General features: G+C 48.4%; 1 protein-coding gene across 1 annotated transcript in view; it reads left to right on the top strand.

Annotated features, from left to right (window-relative positions):
• Positions 1-21,973, top strand: part of ECHDC1 (ethylmalonyl-CoA decarboxylase 1) — a 36,022-nt gene extending 14,049 nt beyond the window's left edge. The window contains exons 4-6 of the mRNA XM_074167940.1: positions 3,383-3,435; positions 5,314-5,394; positions 21,263-21,973. Coding sequence (XP_074024041.1) covers positions 3,383-3,435; positions 5,314-5,394; positions 21,263-21,668 — 540 coding nt within the window. The 3' untranslated portion in view covers positions 21,669-21,973. The remainder of the gene's footprint in view (positions 1-3,382; positions 3,436-5,313; positions 5,395-21,262) is intronic.
• The last annotated feature ends 1,943 nt before the right edge of the window (positions 21,974-23,916 follow it).

Raw genomic sequence — 23,916 nt, 5'->3', positions numbered from 1 at the left:
TTTATTTTATTCAGCTGGTTGGTTGAAGGAAGATTGTGTTTTTCGTAATCTACGATACAGTTTGCCCTTCCCCGTGGTGCAGGAAAGGCAGGATAATGGCCAAGAATGCTGAAAGATTTCCATGGCCCTAGTGGCTCCTCCTCCTCTTCTTCCTCTTCAGCTTCAACGCCAGGTTGGACAGGGCTTTGAGCAACCTGGTCTGGTGGGAGGTGTCCCTGCCCATGGCGGGGGGGTTGGAACTCAATGATCTTTAAGGTCCCTTCCAACTCTAACCATTCTATGATTCCTTCTCCCATTTTCAGTTGTTCCTAACAAACCCAGGTCCCCTGCCTGGTCTTCTTTGGCGAGTGCCAACATTACGTGGCCAACAGGTCAAGGGAGGTGGTTCTGTCCTTTTGCACTGCTCTGGGGAGAGCCCACCTGAAGTCCTGCGTCCAGCTCTGGGCCCCCCAGCATCAGAAGGACATAGACCTGTTGGAGTGAGGCCAGAGGAGGCCACGAAGATGCTGTGAGGGCTGGAGCCCTTCTGCTGTGAGGACAGGCTGAGAGAGTTGGGGGGTTCAGCCTGGAGAAGAGAAGGCTCCAGGGAGACCTTAGAGCCCCTTCCAGTCCCTCAAGGGGCTCCAGGAAAGCTGGGGAGGGACTCTGGATCAGGGAGGGGAGCCCTAGGAGGAGGGGGAAGGGTTTGACACTGAAAGAGGGGAGATTGAGATGAGATCTGGGGAAGAACTTCTTTGCTGTGAGGGTGGTGAGAGCCTGGCCCAGGTTGCCCAGAGAAGCTGTGGCTGCCCCATCCCTGGAGGGGTTCAAGGCCAGGTTGGAGGGGGCTTGGAGCAACCTGGTCTGGTGGGAGGTGTCCCTGCCCAGGGCAAGGGGTGGCACTGGCTGGGCTTTAAGGTCCCTTCCAACCCAAACAGTTCTGTGATCCTGTGAAATCACAGGAGGCAAATTAATAGTGGAATCTAAAAAAAAAAAAAGGTATGTTTTTTCTTTCTGTCCTTGTAAGCCTGGCTCCCCAGAGCAATAACCTCCTTCTGGAGCAGGTCCTGAGGAGCTGGCTGGCTGAAAAGCAGGGCAGCCGAGGGGAAGGAGGCACAAAGGAGGATTTCACTTCCCTTGATGCCTAGAAGCCCAGGGCAGAGGTTCCCAGTAGTACACGCTGTGGAGGAAGGACTTCTGAGCAGTTGGAGATGGTCTGGAAATCCTGGTGTATCTGTGGTGGCAGCGGGCTCTGGGCTCTGGCAACAGGAAGAGCCAGTGGTGGGATTTTTGCTTTACCAAGTTGACTTTCTTCTTCGCTGCCTCTCCCAGCCCCACCGCAAACTGTTCATCCTTTTCTTCCGTACTTCCATTTTACCTCACTTTCTGCTCGTTAGATTCCTTCTTACTCCAAGGGCAGCATTAGAGCTGAAAATGTTATTATTCCACTAGACTCCAGTGAGCACCTCTCTTACTCAGATAAAATACTCTGACGAGTAGCCTTACATTTCTTATCAGGAAGGTTTGAAGGGCACATTGGCCAGGACTCAAGTAATTATAATTTTTTTTCAGGGTGTCCTCTGTGCAGGGATTTTTTTCCCTGTGATACACAGTAATCTCTCTACCACCTGAGAATATGAAGACCTTTCTTTTTGTCTGCTCAGCCGTAACTGTGTTTATCAAGCGGGTCTGTTCTGGCATTAATCTTTAATTACCGTTCTGGATTTTGGTTTGAATTGAGGTGGCCAATTTAAATGCAAGGACTCTGCTGTGAGGAAGTGAAAAATTACTTTCTCCCAAGAGCTTTTTCTGCAGTTTCATCCCGCTGGTTCCAGTGTGGGAACTGTGAGAAGTGGTACCTTGTGGGTTTGGGTGGGTTGTTTTGGGATAGATGGCTGTCGTGGAGGATTTGATTGTTCTTTAATTTGGAATGGAAATATTGCTGCTGGCCTTAATGGCTGTAGGAGGTGGCTACAGAGATAATGAAAAGCCTCTTTGTAAATCACACAACGTGCTGAAATTGTGATTGTCTGCCAGGGTCTGTCCCCAAACTCCATCGTGCTGGTTGGTGGTGGGCAGAGTAGGTCCTGGGAACACATGAATTAAAGGGCAATAAATCAGCTGAAGCTGATTTCAAGGTCCTGTTCCAAGATGTACCAAAGACTTACTGCATAGCTTTTCTTTCCCAGAGGTATGAGTCAGAAGCTTTTAATTAAGGCTGATTTTTTAACTTGCCAACCCCTGTAAAACTGTGTTTTAGAAATTGATAAGTGCCAAGAAAGAGGTGTTTGTTCTTTTTATTCTTATCATTTATTTGGGTTTTTTTTCAGGTTTTTTGTTTGGGTTTTTTTTTTCCTTTTTTTTTTGTTTGGTTTTTTTTTTTTAATCTGGATTAAATGGCACAGGCGTAGTTGAGTGTATGCAGTTCAGAATGCGTACGAACATGGTCATATGGGTCATTTAGCCCAGGCGTTTGTCGTGTTCCTGGTTAACACTAGATGTCTGAGAAAGAATGTAAGAGCAGGGAAGGCAGATAGATAATGGGGGTTTTTGCCTCAAAATACTCTCTTAGTCCCCAGCACTTTGTGACTAGGACTTCTAGAGCTAGAGGGCTTACCTCGTATTTAATAACTTTTTGTGGATGTTTGTGTGGTGAGTTTATCTGGTTGTTGTGGAATTCCTGTGGAGGTGGCAGAGTCCTGCTGCAAAGTGTTCCCCAGTTTAACCACGAGCTGTAGGAAGAAACACTTCTCTTGAACCTGGCAGCAACGGAATTTACTGGGAGCCCCTTAGTTCTTGTGCGGGAAGGGAAGGGAACAATTGTCCTCTGTTCACTGTTGTTTGCAAGCTGATGGGAAATGTAAAGGAGGAGAGAAATGAGAAGAATCTTCTTTCTGGTGGTCTTTTTTTGGGGGTTTTTTTTTTTTTTTTGGCTGAAATGCTTTTGGCCCAAACAGTAAAAAAATGAAGTTGGTAAATTGTATCTGTCTGAAACTTTATGGATTTGGAACAGTAGAAAGTATGCAGCGGTCTGAGGTCCTGTACAGACTTGTAAAACCTCAGCTTTATGGGTGTTTAACTGGGAGTGAGAAGAGGAAATTCAGAGGAGAGGATGTACAATTTCACATCATAGAAGTTCAGTATTGCAATTACTTTAACAGTGGCTTAATTATAACTGAAATTAATATAAATTGATGGAGTTCTGATATATTTTTTTAAGGTGATTTATACTAGGTTTTTTCTTTGTGCGTAGTGGGGTTGGGCTGGAATTTGGGCAAGATTAACCACAGAGAATAACCCCGGTAAGAGTAAGTATAATGAATATTCCTGTCTGCTCCATCTGTGTGTTTAATTGCTTCACATTAGGATTACTGAACATTTTTTAATTTCCTATTCTTTGTAGGATGGGATGAATATGTGCATGTTTATGCAAAACACCTTAACCAGACTTATGAGGTAATATATTTTATTTACTCTTCTTTATGAAGTAATTATAAGGCTGGAATATGTTTTGGCTAACTCTTTAACAAGATGTTTAAAGTTAAATACATAGTTTTAAGTATGTAATTTTGAATCCCAGGCCTTGCATTCGCACACGTTAATCAGGTAGGTATTTATGGATTTAAATTAGGTCTTGACATTTTGCAACTATTAGACTTTGCAGAGATTGGAACAGAAAAAAACCCAACCCTATAGGGTTATATGTGGAGGTCCAGGAGACGCCTAGAGTTAAGGAAATGAAAGTTTCTGAGGCTGCCTTCTGTAACAGTGCAAATCGGTAGCTCTTAAAAAACAAGCAGGGCCAGCTTATGCAGCCTACGCAGGTAACATTTATTTAATATATTTATTTAATCTTCCCACTTCATAAGAGGAATGTATTCAGTTCTGCCATCTGGTACTTCTGAAAAACATTTTTTCCTTTGCTTTAGATTTAGCTTCCCTTAAGAAATCACATTTTTATTAAATCCATGTGTGGTAGCGTCTGTCTTTGTTTTGCTCAGAGCTCTTTGAAGAGAAATAGTCTTTGTTTTCAAATAATCTGTATGAGAAAGTGTTACAAGTTAACATTATTCTTTAAAACTGCCCAGGATGGGAATCCATTTGTGTAAATTGGTCTCTGTATACCCAAAATTGATGGGGCAAAGCAGAGAGGAGGAAGGTATATGAAGATTAAGTCCTCACCTCAGGTGTCTTGGCTGAGAGTGTGTTGAAGCCATGGTTCAGAGGGAGCAGGTCACTGCTGGCTGGGGACATCTCTTGTAGATGGGATCTGTCTCTCTCAGGGGGAGCTGGGGTCGACTGTGATCCCCAAGGAGGTTCCTCAAATGGACCAGAGGGTGGATGTAGGGGACTTGGACCCATATCTTCTGGTTCCCCATAAACCACAGGAGAAATGAGCTTACCCTTGTCTGGCAGGTTCACTTTGGCCATGTGCTGTATAAAGTGTGCTGCGGCCCTGAGTGAACTTGGGCCATGAGAAATTGTTGGTGCTTCTGTTATGGTAGAAGCAAACCCAAAGCTGTGGTCATGATGGGGAACCTTACTTCTGAGTGTGATTTCAGAACCTCTCAATGAGTTAAATGTCGCTTTGTAGTAAAAGCCAAAGCAGCTGTATCAGCCTGCAAAGTCCAGGACTAACCAGTTAGCTTCATTTCTTGGGGAACTTGGTGTATCCAAAGTCAGTATTAGTGTTCATTTCACAATGGCAGTGGGGAAGGAGGTTCTCCCTACATGCTCTTCCTTCCCTCTGTCCTTTGAATTACCTTGAACAAGATAAAACACCGTGAGCACCATTAAATACAACACCATCAAAGGATTGTTGCTATCCTCAAAGGATGGTTTTGTCCTCCAAAAACCAGTTTTATTGCTGACTGAGGTGGTGGCACTCTGACGGGGCTGCTGAAGGGATCCTGTGGAATCTCACTGTGTTTAGATAACCCAGCCATGCAGATTTTTAGATAACCCAGCCAGGAGTTCTCCGCGTCCCTTTCTCCTGCTTTCTGCAGTGTTCTGGCTTCGTGCAGGGTCTTGTGCCATTGTCCTGGGACTCCTCCTTGCACACAGTCTGTCCAGTTATAATCTGTAGGATGTATTTTTATAAGGTAGAACATGTTCTTCTTTACTTTTGATTCCATTTGATACCTGCCTTGCTGTTTCATTTTAATGTAAGAGGAATTGGTATTGTGCTGCTTACCTGCAAAGATGTAGTTATTGCAATGAGTTGGAACAGTGTATTTTTCTGATCTTTTACTATGGAGATGGTTTGCTTGAATCTTCTTGTAATTTCTAGAAGACTAAAAGCATGAATGTTGGTTACAAAACTCTCTTGTGTAGATTGCCTTTGATCAGCGTTGCGCTAGTCCAAGGAAAAGCCTTTGGAGGAGGAGCAGAACTTACCACGGCGTGTGATTTCAGGTAAGAGCAGCGGTTTGAGCAGCTGCCGTGTTGGGTCGGGGATTTAAGGACTGCGGCTATGAAACGTGGGCAGCCCGAGGTGTCCCTTCTACCGGGGGTCAGGTCCCTCAATTCCAAGGCACTTGGAACTGGGCTTTGTCAGCAGACTTCATGTGGAAAAGAGTTTGGGTTTCCTGATTGTACAGAGGAAAGATTCTTTCCTGTCAAGGTTATTTAATGTCAGGTTTGGATCCCTGTGTCAAACAAGAGCAACGAGGAGCTTTAGCAACAGGCCAAGTGGGTCCAACTCCTCACCCCTGAGTGAGAGGTAGGAGAACTGCTAAATTGCATATATCCTCTTCTGACTCTTGATGTGGTTGTGGTAAGTAAAGAAATAAAGCTCTCCCTTAGTCTGGTACTTTGTGTTCTGGGTTTATTATTTGTAGCATAACTCTGTGCTGTACAGCTTCTGGAACAAGAGTTTGAGATGCAGAGGAAAGCAAATGAGGTTCTCTCCCTGTTTCTTTTTTCTGTGCAGGTGCAGGGATTTGCCAGAATGAAACAACTCATAAAAAAAACAGACGGCTTTAATTAAAGAGGCTGAACGCAGAACAGGAACTGGGAGAAACTAAAATAATAAAATGTCACTTCATTTAAACAGTTGCTAATGTGCAAACAGGCTACAGATGTAACAGGATAAGCACCCCGCACAGCCTCTATGAAAAGGAGGAGCCTTTAGTGCAGTTTTTATCTGAGGGAAGGAAATGTGCCCTTCTGGAGGGCCTCAGCTCCTCAAGTGGGAAAGGAATTACCCAGAATAAGCTGAAAGTACTTACAGTAAGAAGTACTACTGAGCAAAGTAAACGAGAGTATTACCTGCTGTTCTGGGTCTCGGGAACAGGCTGTGGGTAGAGGAGATGTATCTGCGTTGTCCGAGCCCCTCAGAAGTGATCTTCTGTGCTTCTAAATAGATCACAGAATCATGGAATGGTTGGGTTGTCCCTGGGCAGGGACACCTCCCACCAGACCAGGTTGCTCCAAGCCCCCTCCAACCTGGCCTTGAACCCCTCCAGGGATGGGGCAGCCACAGCTTCTCTGGGCAACCTGGGCCAGGCTCTCACCACCCTCACAGCAAAGAAGTTCTTCCCCACATCTCATCTCAATCTCCCCTCTTTCAGTGTCAAACCCTTCCCCCTCATCCTGTCGCTCCACTCCGTGATAAAGACATGGCCAGTTCTTTTTTCCCACCTGCCTATCAGTGGTGAACTGGGACCTGGGCTCTGGCCGTGGGCTCTGGGCACAGGCTGGTTGTAAATGCCCAGTAGCCACGGGGGGAGGTTACTGATCTGATACCGGTGAGACTTAGACCTTTCTGTGTCTGTGAGTGAGTCCTGTTAGACCTAAAAAGGAGTTTAGGGAACGTGAACGTAATGAAATGGAAATCTTTTGGCTTTCTGAAACACATCCCCCCTCCTTTCCCCCAGCTCTGTTTGCCACGCTCCGTAATTACAGCCGTTGTCGATAGCTCTCATTTGCATGGATCGAGCAGCTGCGGTTCCTCTGGTGAGCTGCCAGCGTTTCCATAATAACTACAGCTGTTGACCCACCTTCCATTACTCTCTAACACACCCAGCCACTGTGACTAAATCACAGCAATTCAGGAGCAGGAAATGGGACTTAATTATAACAACAACAAGAGAGAGAAACATTCTCTGTGCTGCTATTGCTCCTTAATTTGAGAATTTAAATACCGGGGGACAAAATCTGGGGTTTTTGAGGACTACGAGTAGCTGTTAGTGGAACAGGTATTCTGTCCTCAGTTACTAGATGCTGAAAGAGGAACCTGAGAACAGAAATCAGAGATATTTGTTTTCTTCCTTGAAGAAACTGTTTAGACATTTTATCTTATTTTATTTTTTAAGAACAAAAGGAGTGAGTTGTGGCCGCTTTTAACTCTAAATTTTCAAATCCACTTCTATTTTTCACAGTTACCGTGTAAACCACCAAACTGCTTGGTATTGGCCTGAAATATTTTCTTTTTTTTTTAATCTCTGCCAGTTTGTACTACACCAGCTGTACTGGTATCGTTGAAGTGATTCACTGGAACCCAGATGGCTTCCGTGCCCTCTCTGAAGTGTGCTCTGGCAGTGGGAGGCACAGCTCTACTAAAGCAGAGGTGTGGACAAATCCAGTTTTAAAATAGCTGAGGTGGTGTAAGATACTAGTGACGTGTTCTTCCAGTGGTGGTTCTTGTGGCCAATTGTCTCCTACTCTGTTGTAAGGCAGCTCATTTAACATTGGATTAGGGAGGGCCTGCCTGAGCTCTGGCACAACTTATTGTTGACATAAAGGCTGTGGTGAAAAGGGAAAGCATCTCAGGTGACTCCACCTTTGATCTGGAGAAGAGCTTCTCCAGACACCTCCTTCAGTCTCAGCTGCTTTAGGGACTGCTGCAGTGGGACTCTCCCCGCCAGCAACTACCTTACAAAGATCATAAACACGTGATTGAGGGGGAAAAAAAAAAAATCATCGTCCAGACGAGTGCAAGGTAATTAAAATCCTTTCAGACTTTTTCTGATACAAAAATTGGGAAGATAAGGCTTCTGACACTAATTATTTATCTCAATTATTTCTGTAGAACAGTAGTGTGAAACTATGCAGGTCTGACGCTTGTTTGGAGAGCTGAGCTCTTCAGTACCGTTTGAAGAAACTTAGACTTTGAAGAAACCTGGAGGTGCACAAAGGACTGATGTTGGGTTTGGTGGTGCAATTTTACAACTAATTAAAATGAAGAACCTGTTCCGAGTTCCCTGCAGGCAGAAACTTGCAGTGTACCTTGTACTGGCACGGTGCGTGGAGTCCTGGGGAACTCTTTTGGGATGTGGACAGGAATTGTCGTGGGTTGTTGGGCAATAAGCCAACAGATACGGGGCAGAGATGGCTTGGCAATGGATCTATTGGTGCAATTAGTGGATCCCAATAATCTCTGAGCACAGTGGCTGCAGCGCGCTGCCAGCCAGGAGCCAGAAGAACTAACCTTGAGTGTTCTATTTCACGTGGGTGCCTTTGGGGAATCTCGCCGGGGCCATGTCTGTGTGGGTCTTTTAGCACATCTACAGCTTTGAAAACTTGGCTCTACATGGCTCGGCCAATGGACTTCCATTGTCCCTGCGTGCTTCTGAAAAATACCGTCTCTCCCCTTTCCCCCTTTTCCCTCTCTAACGCTACTGCAGTCAAAGTAGAGGGGTGTCGCTGCCTCGGGAACCCAATTTACCAGGTAGTGTCTCCAGGCAGAGGGTGAAAGTGCCAAGATGAAAAGCCACCCGTTTCTCCTACCGTTGACCCCAAATGGGCTCGTAGCTAGAGGCAGCAGTATCCTCCTTTTCTTTTTTAGAAAATAAATCCATCTACCATAATTTCTTCAGCTGGAGCTGGTGCTGCACCGTTAAACCCCAAAGGGGCGGTTTCATTCCTCTCGGTGGTGCTGAGCGGTGTCCTGCTAAAAGGCACCATGAGTTGCAGAGGTGTTTGCTCTCTGAGCAGATTTCTGCCCCGGCTCTGGAGGAATGGCACAATCCAGCTTTTACCAAGGGAAAAAGCTTATGCTAACAACGCTGCATTCATCAAATTGCCCTGGCTGCATTTTAATTGGAGATTTTCTGTATTTTTCTGAAATATGTAGGCATGCTCGGTGTCACATTTAAAGGTGTTAGGCCTGTTCCATAGGGCTCCTGATAAGAGCTACAATGGAATGCAGTCGCTGAATAGCTTTTGGTGTGTGTGTTCTTGTGATGACTTGTGTTTATTTACACGAACAAGCACGCACTTAGTGTGTTAAATGTAATTTATACAAAGTGAGAGGGGCAGAAGGTAATACAATGACTACATGGATGTAGGCCCGGCTTTTCAGTTGTTGCTGCTTTAAAAAGGAGGGGGGCAGAAGCTGTAAAGTCGTTAGTCTTCTACAGTAAGCTCTTCCAAAAATAGGTTTCAGAATGTCAGAGCACAACGCAGTAGCTCCTTGGAAATGTTTTGCTGTGTGCAAGGCTTTGGGCTCTTCGTTTTATCAGGAGGAGCTTCTGGGTACAGAGGATGCTGCTGTGTGAAGTCGGGGTGCCTCGGCCCACGGTAGCTCTCTGTGCTGGGCAGAGCAGGGTATGAAGGGTGTATATATATACATATATATATCTCCCGGGTGGGATTCCCGCAGTCGGGAGTTCTCACAAAGCCTGGGCTGACAAAGCACTTCCCGTTAGATGTGAGCCCGTAACGTTGCTGCCCATCACCAGGAATCAGTAGCCACATCTGAGTGGGTTCTCACGGCCTCAGGTGCTTGCTGTGTGCCACACGTCACCTTTTTTAACGATATCACATTTTCCTCTCTCATATATATATGCGTATGTATATACGTGTGTGTATATGTAAAACCTCCTTCAACTCAGTTGGCAGTTTCAGAATACCATTGCAGTCATGCATCACTTCCCATTTTTAGAGCCCTGGGAGGTTTCTTAGGACAATTTTCTGACGTGTTCTCATAGAGATGGGTTATGGTTCCAGAAGTTTCCCGTTGCCTGCCTTTAAAGAAGGCTGTTCTTGGTTTTGCCCTGGCACACCTGACGTCTGGTCAAGCAATCGCAGCCCTGCTAGAAATGGACTCGAGAGCTGGTATTTTTGGGCTTGTACTTAAGGACTCGTATTGGGTTTTTCCTTACTAGCAGTTTTCATTTGGGTTTGCATTTGGTGCATTTACAGAGGATTTGTTACATAGCCTACAGTTCACATTTACCACTGTTCGATTTAACTGGAAATGTAAATAATGGCCACAAAGCATGAATGTGAGTTGACGTTTCCTTTCTGAGGTTGTCTTTTTGCAAGGATTCACTTCATTCCAAGTTGTTGGGTTTTTTTCCTTTGGGAGGCCAAACCTGCTTATCCTGGGCGAATGGGATTTTTGTTAGCAGCACATGCCTAGGTTTCAGACCGCTTCTGCCGTGTTTCTTACGCCCCTTCTGGGGAACAGTACTGCCTGCAGCTGGTCCTGCAGGGTAATAATGACCAGAGAGAGCCCAGATAATGGAAAACTTGGATCAGGAAGATTTTAGGGAATGCTGGATCCGTGTTGATTCTTGCTGAGATGCCAGGCTGTGGGTACGCTGTGGGGAAGGAGAATTAATAAGAAATGAATTGCTACTGCTGTAACTCAGCAGTCACGGTGAGAATAAATCAAATTATAAATTCTTGTGTTAAATAAATTCCTGTTGTGCTTGAAGGGTTGTATGTGTAAGAACTCCTGCTGTATCCCCAGCCCGTTACTGGGTGTTAGCTTTCAGTTCTGCTTTGGGTGCCCACATGTTCATATTCATAAACAAAAAGCAAATACACGTACTGAGGAAAAAACCAATAATTTTAATTAGTGTGGATTTATGTGTGTGTGAAAAAGAGAGACTGTAAATAAAAAGATACCAGGTGAAGTTATACACCTGTTGATAAGAGAATTAGTTCCCTGTCAATATGGCTGGTGTGCTGTATTAGAAAGTAGAGGTGAAGAAGCGAAGTTACCATTTTAATGTTAAATTCTCTATCCCATTTATGCCTGTTTTGAGATGTGTTGTTGTGTTACACTCCTCCTCCCCTCCCTCCCCCCCAAAAAAACCAAAACCAACCAAACAAACCTTGTCTCAGGGCTGGTGTCAGGAGATACTGTCCTTCTCCCACCGGCTGAATTGGGGCGAGAAGGTGGTATTTGCCTTTTTGAGGTTTCAGGTGCCGCGCGTTGGGATGGTCCCCGTCCCCTCTCTGTATCGCCAAGCGAGAGCACAGGGCATGACCCAAACGTTCCTGCTTTAAGAGACTCTTGAATTCGATCCAGGAGACTTTTGTTCTGCTTTCTTTGGGGTCGATAAACATCTCTGATGGAACTAAAGGTTTGGGAAGCTGAGGTTACGAACACAGGGTTATACTCTGCACGAACGTGTGCGCATAATTTAAAAAATACGATATTTTTGATTGGAGAACGAGCTCCAGTGTACTTTTCTGATTTCTAGATGAATACTGGCATTTGGATTTGACGAAAAATTTCAATTACCAAACACCTTTACCTCCAAGTGGTCTTTTTTTCATCGAAGAATCTGGTAAAATACCACGGGATCTTTTCTAATGGAGATTTTTGCTGTAGTCTGAAAGGCGTATCTGTTGTTGAAATCGCTTGCTTGAACGTGATCCAGATCGCTGTCGTTCCTTCTTTGGAAGGGAAGACTCATGTAACATCATAGGTTTCCAGCGTGAGTAATTTTTCTGTGAGTGTTATTTTGTGTGTGCTCGCTGGTGTTCCGAGGCCTCGGCAGCCTGGCAAGAAGAGCTGAAACCGGCTCCGTGGGCAGGACCCGGCTGCGATGTCGGGGTGAGACCTGCTCTGAGAAGAACGGTAGGGTCACAGGGGAGGCAGGTGCCTGTGCCTGGGAGCTCCTACACCGGGGTAACAGACACAAAGCCATCGCTGGGAATTAGGAGAGGGTGTTAGTAACCCCTCGGTCGTTGGTAGGGGAGGAGAAACACAGAGATGGGGCTTCAGTCCCGTGTTACGGCTCTGGAGGTTCCTGCCATTTCCAGAGTCTATAGCACATGCTTCAGGGGAATTACAGCTCCCCGCTGGAACTGTCTGTGTTATTCTCTTGGTTCTGGATGCTCCTAAACATTCAAGAAGGACAGGAACTGCTGGAGAGGGTACAGCAAAGGGCTACAAAGATGATGAGGGGCCTGGAGCATCTCTCTGATGAGGGACTTGGGTCTTTTTAGTCTGGAGAAGAGAAGGCTGAAGGGGGATCTGATCAACACCTATAAATACTCAAAGGGTGGGTGCCAGGAGGATGGGGCCAGTCTTTTATCAGTGGTGCCCAGGGACAGGACAAGAGGGAACGGGCACAAACTTGAACGTAAGAAGTTCCATGAGGAGGAACTTCTTTCCTGTGAGGGTGGCAGAGCCCTGGAAGAGGCTGCCCAGAGAGGTGGTGGAGTCTCCTTCTCTAGAGACATTCCAAACCCACCTGGACACGTTCCTGTGGGACCTGCTCTGGGTGGCCCTGCTCTGGCAGGGGGTTGGACTGGATGATCTCCAGAGGTCTCTTCCAACCCCCAAAATTCTGTGGTTGTGAAAATTGTGGTACGAGCCTTGGGTGCATTCGTGAGCCTCTGTAAAGCCATGCTGCTCCTTCCCCCTCGGCGCACAGTGGGGGCTGTCAGACAGCTCTGGGGCAGCGCCCACAGACTGGGACTCTTTGCCAACTGTGTAATTGTAAAAAGTTTATTAAAAAGCCGTGGGGGGGCTGCCTGACATCCCTGCCCAGCGCTCGCACCCCCAGCTTCCCCCCGGGCTGTGGGAACCCCCTGAGCATCGCCTGTGGACCTCACCAAGTATCAGCCTGGGAAATGGGGCAGGTTCCCTTTGCGGTTTGGACAAATAATTTTCTTTCCTGACAGTTTATTGAAAAATGAATGTAAAAAAAAAACCCCAAACGGTCATCTTAGTCCCTGTAATACCGCTTGTGGAGTTTTAATCAGTCATGCTTTTTTGGGCCCCTATTTCTAGCCCTGTGATCTGTCATCTCATTCAATTTTTCATTCCTGCTACAGCAAAAGTCTTTTTGTTGCTTCCAGTATTCAGCTTCAGTTATCCCTTTTAGAAGAAATGTAGCTTTTTATAGCATGATTTTCTGTCTCCAGCTTCTGTGAAGCCACGGGCGAGAAAGCGTCAAGCCTGAGGGAAGGAATTAAGACTTAAAGCCCCTGATCCGGGTCTGCTGGGTGAACCCCCATCTGTAGCTGGTTTGTGTGGGAGATGCTGGTCCAGAACTGAGGTGGGAAGAGCCAACTGTGTGGATGGTGGTTGGCGTGACAGCGAGCAGCACCCCCAGGAGACTTTTGGAGGCCCACCTTGTTCTGTTTGGGGCTGCCCCTCACAGGGTTTCATCAGCGGCTTCTTTCCCTGAGTTTCTGTCCTTCCATAATCCCTCTCTCAAATTCACAATCTGTCTTGGCCACTTATTTTGGCCACTCTCCTTTGGTCAGGGAAGTGCTTAAGAAATAAAGCTTTTTTCACTTGTCAGGTCTCACGCAGTCACGTCTGGACCAGTTTCAGTCTGGGTCCTGCTGGGTCCCGGCGTGCTCAGCCTTCACTACGCTCCTTTTTGCTGCTGAGAGGCCTTTTTAACGTTTTTTTCAGTGCAGGCTTTGCTCTTGATGAGATGCTGGGGTTTGGGGCATGCAGACTTCTGTATCTGCCTGTTATAACCCAACTGCTGTTTAATCCACAGGATCTTTTGCTAGTAGCAGTATTATTTTTGTGCTTCTTCCCCAGGGTGGTTCGGTTGAAATGGGTCATCTTGCAGCCTCTTTGGGTTGACTCTGTTCCTGTTGGAGGCTCCACTTCCACTGAATGTCCTTTTTATTGCTTGGGCAATAAACGATGGAGTTATTCACACCTTGAGCTCCTGTTTGTTCTTGGGAGACCCTATTCCTCCTAAAACGGCTCGTGTCTGTTGAGCAGCTTCTGCTCTGATGGCCCTGTGTTCCCTCTCTGCCTGAATTCTTTGTTCCCTCAAACTCTTCTCCTGTTACTAAATCTTCCCTTTTTGGGATCCAGGACTCCACTTTTCAAAATTCGAGCATCAAGCAAATGTTTTGTGCCTTTACGTGAAAATAGGACTTTGCCATTCTTTTTTCTGCATTTCATTTGACCTTGGCTGATGTGAAAAAGCACGATAGAGTCACTTTATAAATGGTTGTTTTAAGATTTCCTTTGAAGAGTGTATCTCTTGTCTAGGTCCCTCTGGGAAGTGCCCTGGGGTTCCCCAGCCAACCCTGAAGAACGTTAACTCTTGCTCAAGAAAGTGCATCTGTAATTAGGGGGTTTTGGGATTGGATTTTGACCCTGAATCTTAAGGGTCCATAAAATGCGTTGGAAAATCTGAAGAAAATAAGGTGAGAAAGTGCTGGGGAGAGTGGAGATAATTTTCCACTGGGCTTCTTTATGTAAACCTTGATTCTTAGCTCTTGTTGTGAGTGAGGGGAAAAGGGATGCACTAAGAGTATTACAGAATAATTCAGGAACTATAAATAAAATTCTATATCATCTGTAAGGCAGTCTGAAAAGAGAGCTCTGGTGTTGGTGAGATTTCTTAGGCTGGCATCAAGCCTACTCCTTTGACACCGAGCTTCGGAGAGTGCCGGGAACACGCTGTACTTGGGAGGCTTAACGGGATTGTTTTATTTTGGTCCTTGGGTATCATTTTAATTTATTTAAACCTCGAGTAAAGAAGGTGTTTTGTTTTGTTTTAACTGCTGAAAGGATCTGAGAGGGCTGGCTTTCTGATGGGCTTATTAGTATCGTAGCTGGACCTACTTCTTTCTATGGCGTTCCTGTAGGAAAGGTCACAGATTAAAGCTCATAAAGAGGAGAGATGGTCAATGTGCACGGTCTCCTCTATCCCCACTGCAGTTTGGGATTGCAGAGCCACTTCGAGCGATGATATCTAAGATATGAACACAGAATGTGGTTTCCCCAAACTCTCTTAAACCACGTTGTCTTCATTTTTATATTCTTTCGTGGTTACCATTTAGGCATCTGTCAAGTGAATGTTCGTGACTAAAGGATTTTCAGAAAGAGCGAAGATTTCGGGGGTTGTTTTTCTGATGCCGATCTCCACGCACTGTCACCAAAGCATGTGGGACAAATCCTTAGTTTTATCAGTGTTACAGTGTTTTCACTGTGGAAGTCTCACTTGGTGTTGGCAGAGCTCTGAAGCGGCAGTTTCTGTGATGTGTAATGGTCTTATTATTTTCCCTGCGTGGGGCAGAAGCGTGAGAAGCTCTGGGAGAGGAGCAGGGGGAAGCACAGAGCGGTCCTGGCTGACCGATAGTCGCTGCACTGGGATAGTTTGATAATCTGCTAAATATATTTAGCAAGGAGTTACTTATCAAATGTATAATCGAGGCTTTTTGATCCTTTGAAGCCTATCCAATTAATCAAGGGTGATTGAAAGATAAGTGAAATTATTACTAACTATTTTCAGGATGAATCCACTTGTTAATATTTTCAGAGAATTAAGTGGGGTTTTATTTTTTTTGTGATAGAGGGTGTAGTAAGAAGCTGAATTTCAGAAAAATCTTTAGCTGTTTTGTCTCGATAATCCCTTTACGGAGTACCTGGGTAATTATGTGATGGTGTAGTGATAAAGAGCCTGACAAGAGACTGCACTGGATAGGCAGAGACAGATTAATTAGTCCCCGCTTGCTTTTTGGAGGAGACTGTTTTATTCTTGAGGGTCTAATTCTAACAGCATCTGTCACGAAAACTGAAGTGAGGACTGGAAACTGCTCCTCAGCAGCAGTGCTGACTAGCTAAATTGTTTTACTGTGGTACTGCGATTTTTGCTGCAGAATATCCTTCCCACGGTACCTTGCTGCTTCAAAATTCATTTTTTTACTGTAAAAATGACTGGTTAGTGCAGTTGTTTTAAGGTGAGTTTCTGTAAAACCCATGGAAGGCTCGTGTGTTGGGATATTGGACTAGAACTGGTTTTCTTGAATTAAAAATAAAGCCCTGCATACACAGCAGTTAAAATACTGATGAAAGTATTCCTAGCCTTTCCAGTGAGATTTATGGTCTGAAGAATATTTTGAGAGACTAAATCCTTATCCAAGAGAAGTTGTCACTATGAGAACAGTGCTGTCCTGTAGTTAACTATCAGTATTTAGGTGTCCAGGGGAGGTCCCCGTAGGCACGAGCTGTAGCCTGAACTTTGGTCAGTACTTTTAATTTCAGGCTTTCCGTGGCTTTGTGAAGGTGTCAGGGCTGTGGTTCGTGTTCAGGTCTTGTTTCCAAGGCTATACTCGGAAATTACTTCTGCTGTTAAAGGGTTCTGGAGAAGGTAGGGATGAGTTTTGCAGCAAATGGCCAAGGAGCGTTCGTATACGAGGCCTCAAGAATTTGTATCTTAGTGTTGAGGAAGTTCTGTAGTTCCTCACACGTGCCTGGTGGGGAGGACAGGTTTGAGGTATGTTAAATGGGGAAGGGACGTGATCTCTGGTGGATCTTCCTGACTCTAAGCCTGGAGGCTTTCAAACCGTGCGATGTGAACCCTTCAAGACAGTGTGTAGTTCTGGCAGTGCTTGACCTGGACTAGGACTGGGGCAGTGATCATCCCTCTGTACTGGGCACTGGTGAGGTCCCACCTCGAGTGCTGTGTCCATTTTTGGGTCCCTTGTCACAAAAAAGACATTGAGGTGCTGGAGCGGGTCCAGAGAAGGGCAACGGAGCTGGTGAGGGGTCTGGAGCACGTGTCTTGTGAGGAGAGGCTGAGGGAGCTGGGGGTGTTCAGCCTGGAGAAAAGGAGGCTGAGGGGAGACCTACTCGCTCTCTACAACTCCCTGAAAGGAGGGTGTAGCCGGGGGGGGGGTCGGTCTCTTCTCCCAAGGAACAGGCGATGGGACAAGAGGGAACGGCCTCAAGTTGCTCCAGGGGAGATTCAGATTGGATATTAGGAAGAATTTTGACACGGAAAGGGTTATGAAGCCTTGGAATGGGCTGCCCAGGGCAGTGGCAGAGTCCCCATCCCCCATTTGCAGCCAAGGGGCTGGAGGGATCAGAGGAGACCATCAGGACCTGGGTTTTTGGGCAGGGCAGGGGCTCCCAGCCTGTACTGCAGCCGCTGATCGTAGGTTTGCTCAGCCCGTTGTGGCTCTAGTAGGAGCTTCATCATGCTGTTCACTGAAGACCCTTCCACACACTTGTATCTCCTCTTGATTTTCCTGTGCCATGATGGACAGTACAGGAGATCCCAGATGCAGATGCCTATGGCAATGCTGTTGCCTCTAATGAAAGAGTCAAGGTGACTTTTTTGTGTTATTTTTTGCAAAGCCCGAGATGTAGCACGCTGCCTAGAAGATATGACTTGATTTATGTCATGCACTGGACCAGCCTGAAATAAAGGACGTTGGTTTAATAACAAATCGGGGCTTTTGTTGTGCAGATAAAGGAACAGGTAGCTTTAGTTCTTACTCTGATGCTATAAATTCAACAATCACCGCTCTCCCCTGCTTTGTTTTAACTTGCTGTGACACCCTTGTTGACTAAAGCCATCATCTGCTGCACGTCTTCAGCAGTCCTTTGTGTGTAAGAGCAGGTTTTGGGGGTTTTTGGTGGGTCTTGCACACATCGGCGAGAGCAGAAGGGAGCTGAGACTGCAGATGTTACCCCTGTAACTCTCCATCTGCTGCCTGAGTCAGTCACTTGCCGCAAGAACCCACCACCGATACTGGGGTCTCCTGTGCCCCTCGGGATGTTGAGAAGTGTAGAGAAGATGGAGTGGGACCATGAGGTCCAACGTGGAGGTGGAGTGATGGGACAGGGGCCGTGCTTTGAGTGTTGGGAAGGTGCAGTGGGAGAAGAGGGAAGAAGTCGGTAACGGACTCCAGCTTTCTTGGTTCAGCGTGATTTGAGAGCTGCTGCTGCTGCGGTGGATGGTCCTGGTAGCACTTGCCAAGTGAAGTTACAAAATCCTAAACGAGTCACACCTGAGCTTTGGTCACTTGCAAACGAGGTCGTCACATTTCCTGTGACGGAAATTTCCTGAGCCTGGCGAAACAAGTCCCGTTTGCCTGATAACCACCATCCTCAGATCACGTCCCACGTCACCTCTAGCCAGTTCTTCAGCTCCCGTTCCCCAGCAGCCTGTATTTTAAAATCCTGGTTTGGCCACATGTCAGCATAGCACGGCTGCTACTTAAGGTAACGAGTTAATTAAGCTGATACCGTATTGATGAGCGTATTAGAAAAACAGACACGTTTGGGAAAGCGTGACTGGATTGTACAGCAGCTTTGTTCCTGTGTTTGCTGGTTAAACAGCTGTTTGGCCCTCGGTAGCCTTCTTTCTGCTACCATTTTCCCAGTGGTTTTCTTTTTTTCTTTAATGTCTGTCTTTTTCCTGTGCTTAAAATCGTTGTGTGTGTGGTTTGGGTGATGGGTTGAAAGCCTTTGACACCAACGCTATGTTCTTGCTGTCTTTGCTGAGCAATCACAGTCGGCCACAACGCGTGCGTGGCTGGCCGTGGCCACCGCTTTTCCCGTGTCCGGATGTCTTCTGGCATCACGGTTTTGTAAAAACGTCTGGTTGGACTTGAAAATTTCTTCTTATTTCTAGTTCTGTAACTCTTGCTCTGCAGTCTGTTAAAATTATGGATGTCTTTTAATTGTATCTCCAAGACTGTCTTTGGAGAATTTCCCACCTTGGGTTGGTTCCGTCACCTCATAGAATGCAGCAGATTTGGGGGGGGATGACTTACCGTGGCCCAAAGGTGTCAGCTTGGCTTGTTGTTTGTGCTGACTGCTGCTCTGAGGGCAGGAGGCCGAAGGATTTTTGGGGAGGTGAGTTGTGTCCCGCAGCTCCGGCTGCCCGCTCAGCGGGACCGTGGCTGGGAACCAGGTTGCCCCTCTCCGTGGGGCGCTGGGCTCTCGCTGGTCCGGAGGAGGAGGAGGTTGGAAGTCAGGAGCTGTGTCCTTACGTGACCCTGGGAGTCACACAGGGATGGGAACAGCATGCAGGTTGCTGACAATGTATTTAATGTTTTAGGTGTCCTTTTTTTACACCGTGGGTTTCAGAATCCTAGTGAGCTTTTAAAATGCATAAAATAGCGGATGGTATTTATGGTCCCTGGTAACCTTCCTTTGTGGCTTTGCCGTGACGGTAATTCTGACCCCAAAGGCCAGGAAGCGATGGTGGAAGGGCCAGCACAAACCTTAATGTAATCTTAATTCTGCCCGAGGAACCGATCGTACCCGTTGGAACAGCTCAGTAACAGCAGCCCCATAAAAAGCAGGTACGAAAAACTGAGAAATGCATCTTTTTGTTTGCATTTTCAGCTTTCGCTGCAGCTTTTGTGCTGCAGCTTGGAGTAGCTGGGAAGTGCTGCAGGGAAGGGGAGCGGAGCCGTTGGCTCCCAGCCAGCGCCAAGTCCCCGTTGAGGATGGGGTTTGTCAGGTTGTGTCGTCAATGGCAAAGCAGCTTCTCTTTTCCCGGGCAGAGCTGGTGACGGGACGCGAGGTGACGGGCCGTGCTTTGTGAGATGGCACGGGGGGACGCTTGCTGCAGCCCTGACGCCTGTAGATGACTAACCCAAAATGGGACGTGGCCCGTGGTGGCCGTGCTTTCCTCCCAGGGCTCGTGTTTTGCTTGTAACCCGGAAACTTAACGTTCTTAAAGAAGGTTTCAGCCGTGTTTTGGTGCTTACATTGCCTTAACCTCCTGTTTCCCATTGAAGTTGTGAGGATTCTGCTGCCCCTCACATTTCTGAGGGGTGTTGCTCTGCCTGTAAGGTCTCCAGTTACTTTGTACGTGAATTACTTTTAATAAATATTGTTTCAGTATTGTCGTGCAACAGATTGTCTTCCTTTTTTAGGGCAGGGCAGGCATGTGGGCAGGAGCCCAGCGGTGTGACCTTCCCCTGGGATACAGGAGACCCAGATTGTAACCCCCTTGACCTGGAAGCCAAGGACGGGCATAGAGTCACATCAGGGCCCCTTCGGTGTTCAGCTACTCCTCTGTCTCAGGCAGGGCCAGGACTGGTGAAAAAGGTAAAAAAACCAGCTCAGGAACAGAGCGGTTCTTCTGTCTTTTCAGCTTTTTGATGTCTGCCTCCGTCCAGTAATGCTTGATGCGCTTTTCCTACATAAATTCACCTAACGGGAGATGAGATCTGTCGTGGCTCAGCAGGCAGGCTCGATTCCTCCCATAAAACAAAAAGGGAACTATTTTTGCGAGGCTGCAGCTGGGGATCTTCGGAGGCTGGTCCCAGCCTGGCAGCGGCACTCGCCTCGGCAGGGCTGAGCCGGGGTCTCCATCGCTTCTCCGGGCGTGGAGAGGGACAGAGAGCGTGAGGGGTGGGGGCTGTGGGAAATGGCCTGGCTTCGGGAGAGGATTCATAGCTGAAAACACTGAAAAACCATAGATGATTTTTCTAAGCCTGAAGGCGTCCCAGACGACCTTTACACCTTCTGCTGACCACCACTTAACCTCCGTGTTTTCTGAGGAGCTTGTTCACAGGAGCACCGTAGGGAGAGGTGAATCTCGGGGAGATCTGGGAGGTCTCCTTGACCTGTTTTAGGAGACCTACAGATCCTCTGGCATCAGGTCTCTACCTGTCTGTGACCACTGATTTTTTTTAATGCCGCGTGTCGCTCAGCGCAGCTGGAATTAATTACTGAATAATGTTTTCATTATTGCTTTCCCAGTGGGACACTGGGTGTCAGCAAATTGTGAAGCAAGCTGAACCAGGAAAGGAGTTTTGGGAACACTCACAGGGTCTGAGAGAGTTGGGGTTGTCGAGCCTGGAGAAGAGAAGGCTCCAGGGAGACCTTCGAGCCCCTTCCAGTCCCTCAAGGGGCTCCAGGAAAGCTGGGGAGGGACTCTGGATCAGGGAGGGGAGCCATAGGATGAGGAGGAACGGTTTTAAACAGAAAGAGGGGAGATTGAGATGAGATGTGGGGAAGAACTTCTTTGCTGTGAGGGTGGTGAGACCCTGGCCCAGGTTGCCCAGAGAAGCTGTGGCTGCCCCATCCCTGGAGGGGTTCAAGGCCAGGTTGGAGGGGGCTTGGAGCAACCTGGTCTGGTGGGAGGTGTCCCTGCCCAGGGCAGGGGGTGGCACTGGAGGGGCTTTAAGATCCCTTCCCCCCCCCAAACCATGCCATGATTCCATGACTCCATACTCCAGCTCTGCGCTGTCAGGTTGTATCGGCCCTTGGAAGCCGAGGGGAGGAGAAGACAGGCAGAGTGTGGGTGAGCTGCAGAGGGACACGGACGCACAGACTGACCTGGGGGTGTTTGTTCTCCCTTGGCAGGTTGATGACGCCCGGCAGCGAGATTCGGTTTGTCCATAAGCGGATGGGGCTGGTGCCGGGCTGGGGAGGAGCCGCCCGGCTGGTGGCCATCGTGGGCCACGGCGCCGCCCTCCGGCTGCTGAGTGGGGCCACCGGGGTGGACCCTGAGATGGCCCGGCGCCTTGGGCTCTCAGAGGAGACCTTGGAGTCTTCGGATGGAAGCGGAGCGCTGGAAGAAGCTCGCGCCTGGCTGGGCCGGCACACGGAGGGCCCGGCCAGCGTGGTGCGGGCCGTGAAGGAGGTGGTGGCCGCGGGCAGGGAGCTGCCGCTGGAGGCCGCCCTGAGGACAGAGAAGGACATTTTTGGAAGGGTCTGGGGTGGCCCTGCCAATCTGCAGGCGTTGGCGAGAAGAGCAAAACATAAGTGACAGTCGGCGTGTAAGAAACGTTCTTGACCTTTCTACGGCCAAAGCTGTGGCTGAGGCTGGCATTAAAGGGAGTCATTTCAGGACTTGGTCACTGAGACTGGCGTTAACGTCCCTGTCACTCACCTCAGAGACTCACGGGCAGACACCCGTGACGTCCCTGTCACTCACGGGCAGACACCGGTGGGCAGCCACAGAGGAGCCCCTGGAAGGTCCTTCCCTGCCCTGCCCACCACCTGGCTGGAGATCAGGGAAATTAGGCTGTAAAGGTAAACGCTGTGCTGAGAATAGAACTGCAATGCTTTAGGAACGAGGCTGAAGATCATTTTCTTTGGGGTTAACTTTGTGTTTCTAAGCGCTGTGGGAATGAATTGCTTGAAAGGCACCAGGTTCAGTTGTTCATGGAACAGGCGCATCTAAAGCTGCAAAATACGAGAGCGGTGTCTTTTAGCAGCTTTGAGGGGCTGATGACTGGTGAGATGGTGGTGGTGATTTCTTCATCCTCAGCCAGTTCTGTGTATAGCTGCTGAGGATGCTTCCATTTTAACGGGGATTCTTCCAGAAGCTGTAACTCGACTGCGGAGCGTACGGCCCCCATTCGCTGACACCCATCCAGGTCTGGGAGTGCACTGAGGTGTCTTCTCGCTGCTCGAGGAACCAGCTCCTTCCACACACGCCTGTAGGTTCCCCCAGCCCGGACCTGTCCTGCTGCCCCCCTGCTCTCCATAGAAGCTGGTTGAGACCTTGGAAGGTCATGATGTGTCGTGCCCTGGGGTGGGATGTCCGTGCCTGACGGCGTGCTCTGACCACTCCAGCTTCTGGAAGGACTTGTGTGTGGGTTTGTCCATGGCTGACTCCAGAGCACTTTCACTGGTTGGGCATAGTGGGCTGGCAGGAAGATTTGGAACTTGGTCTCCGCTTGGCGCCGGTGACTCTGCGAGTCGTTAGGTAACTCAGTGGGGAGGGGTTTCCCTTTAGAGATGAGGAACCATCCCCCAGTCCCTGCTTCGGCAGATGATTCTTGAAACATCAGTGAGAGCAAAACCCCCCAGACACAGCCGTGGCCGTTCCCTCTACCGCTGGTTGGGATGCGCCTGGCTCTCCTTCCAGCAGGGGCTGGGGGCTGAGCCCGGGACACCAGTGCTCCGGGGGGGAAACTGGGCTCTGTGGCACTGACATCCATTGTCATAACTACCTCCAGATCCGTGGAACAAGCTCCCTGAGGAAAAGGAGGCGATTCCTCAGCTGGAAACCCACGTTACAGAGAGCGAGGTCTCCCCTCAGCCTCCTTTTCTCCAGGCTGAACACCCCCAGCTCCCTCAGCCTCTCCTCACAAGACTTGTGCTCCAGACCCCTCACCAGCTCCGTTGCCCTTCTCTGGACCCGGCCCAGCCCCTCAATGTCTTCTTTGTGGTGAGGGGCCAAAAACGGGACCCAGCCCTCGAGGTGGGGCCTCACCAGTGCCCAGGGGGACAGTCACCTCCCGAGTCCCACTCACCACGCTGTTCCGACACAGGCCAGGATGCAGAAAAGCAGGATGTGTTTTAGTTGCACGTTTTGCACGAGACGTGTGCTGCCAGTGGGTGACGCCCCGTACGTACGTCTATTCGGGGCCCCTTTCTGTTTTAATTAGTGGCCCAGGAGCTCCCTTTCCCTGGCCCCCGCTCCCGGCCGTGTTGGAACAGGGCAGGTAACTCCCCGGTGCCGAGGAAGGTGCTTTGGGAAATGGTTCCAGAAGCTCCTTCTGTCCCCTGCTCTGTTGGAATCACAGACACAGCAAGGGGAGGGGATCCTGAAGGTAGGGACAGGTGCTGGGTTTGATCCGATTCCAGGAGCAGCTTAATCCCATATTTTCTGGTTTCTCTTCTGTTATAAAAACACACACAGCCCTTGGGATGAAAACCAGCCCCGGAATTCCTGAGAGCGCTCCCGAGAGACCTGCGGCCTGAGCGAGATGAACGCGGTCCCTTTTCAGCACCTGCACACCCGAGGGCTTTATGTCACGAAGCAGCAGCTTGAAGTGCCACGTACCCGCACCCCGCAGCTGCCGGCACCGCTACCGGCTTCTGCCCCATTAGTAAAGACCAGAAGCTTCATCCGGGTTTTTGTTCCCCTTCAGAAATGGCCTAAAAAGCCCCCAAGCACTAAATGCACAAAATAAATTAGAAACCCGTGTTCAAAACGGATACTCCTGGTCCCCAGTTACCCGGAGCAGGACCCGCGGGGGTTCCCGGGGGCTCGGTTACTCCTG

This window comes from Numenius arquata, chromosome 2 (genome assembly GCF_964106895.1).
Source record: "Numenius arquata chromosome 2, bNumArq3.hap1.1, whole genome shotgun sequence".
NCBI lineage: Eukaryota > Metazoa > Chordata > Aves > Charadriiformes > Scolopacidae > Numenius > Numenius arquata.
Note: the sequence above shows the minus strand (reverse complement) of the source record. Positions and strands in the feature narration are given on the sequence as shown.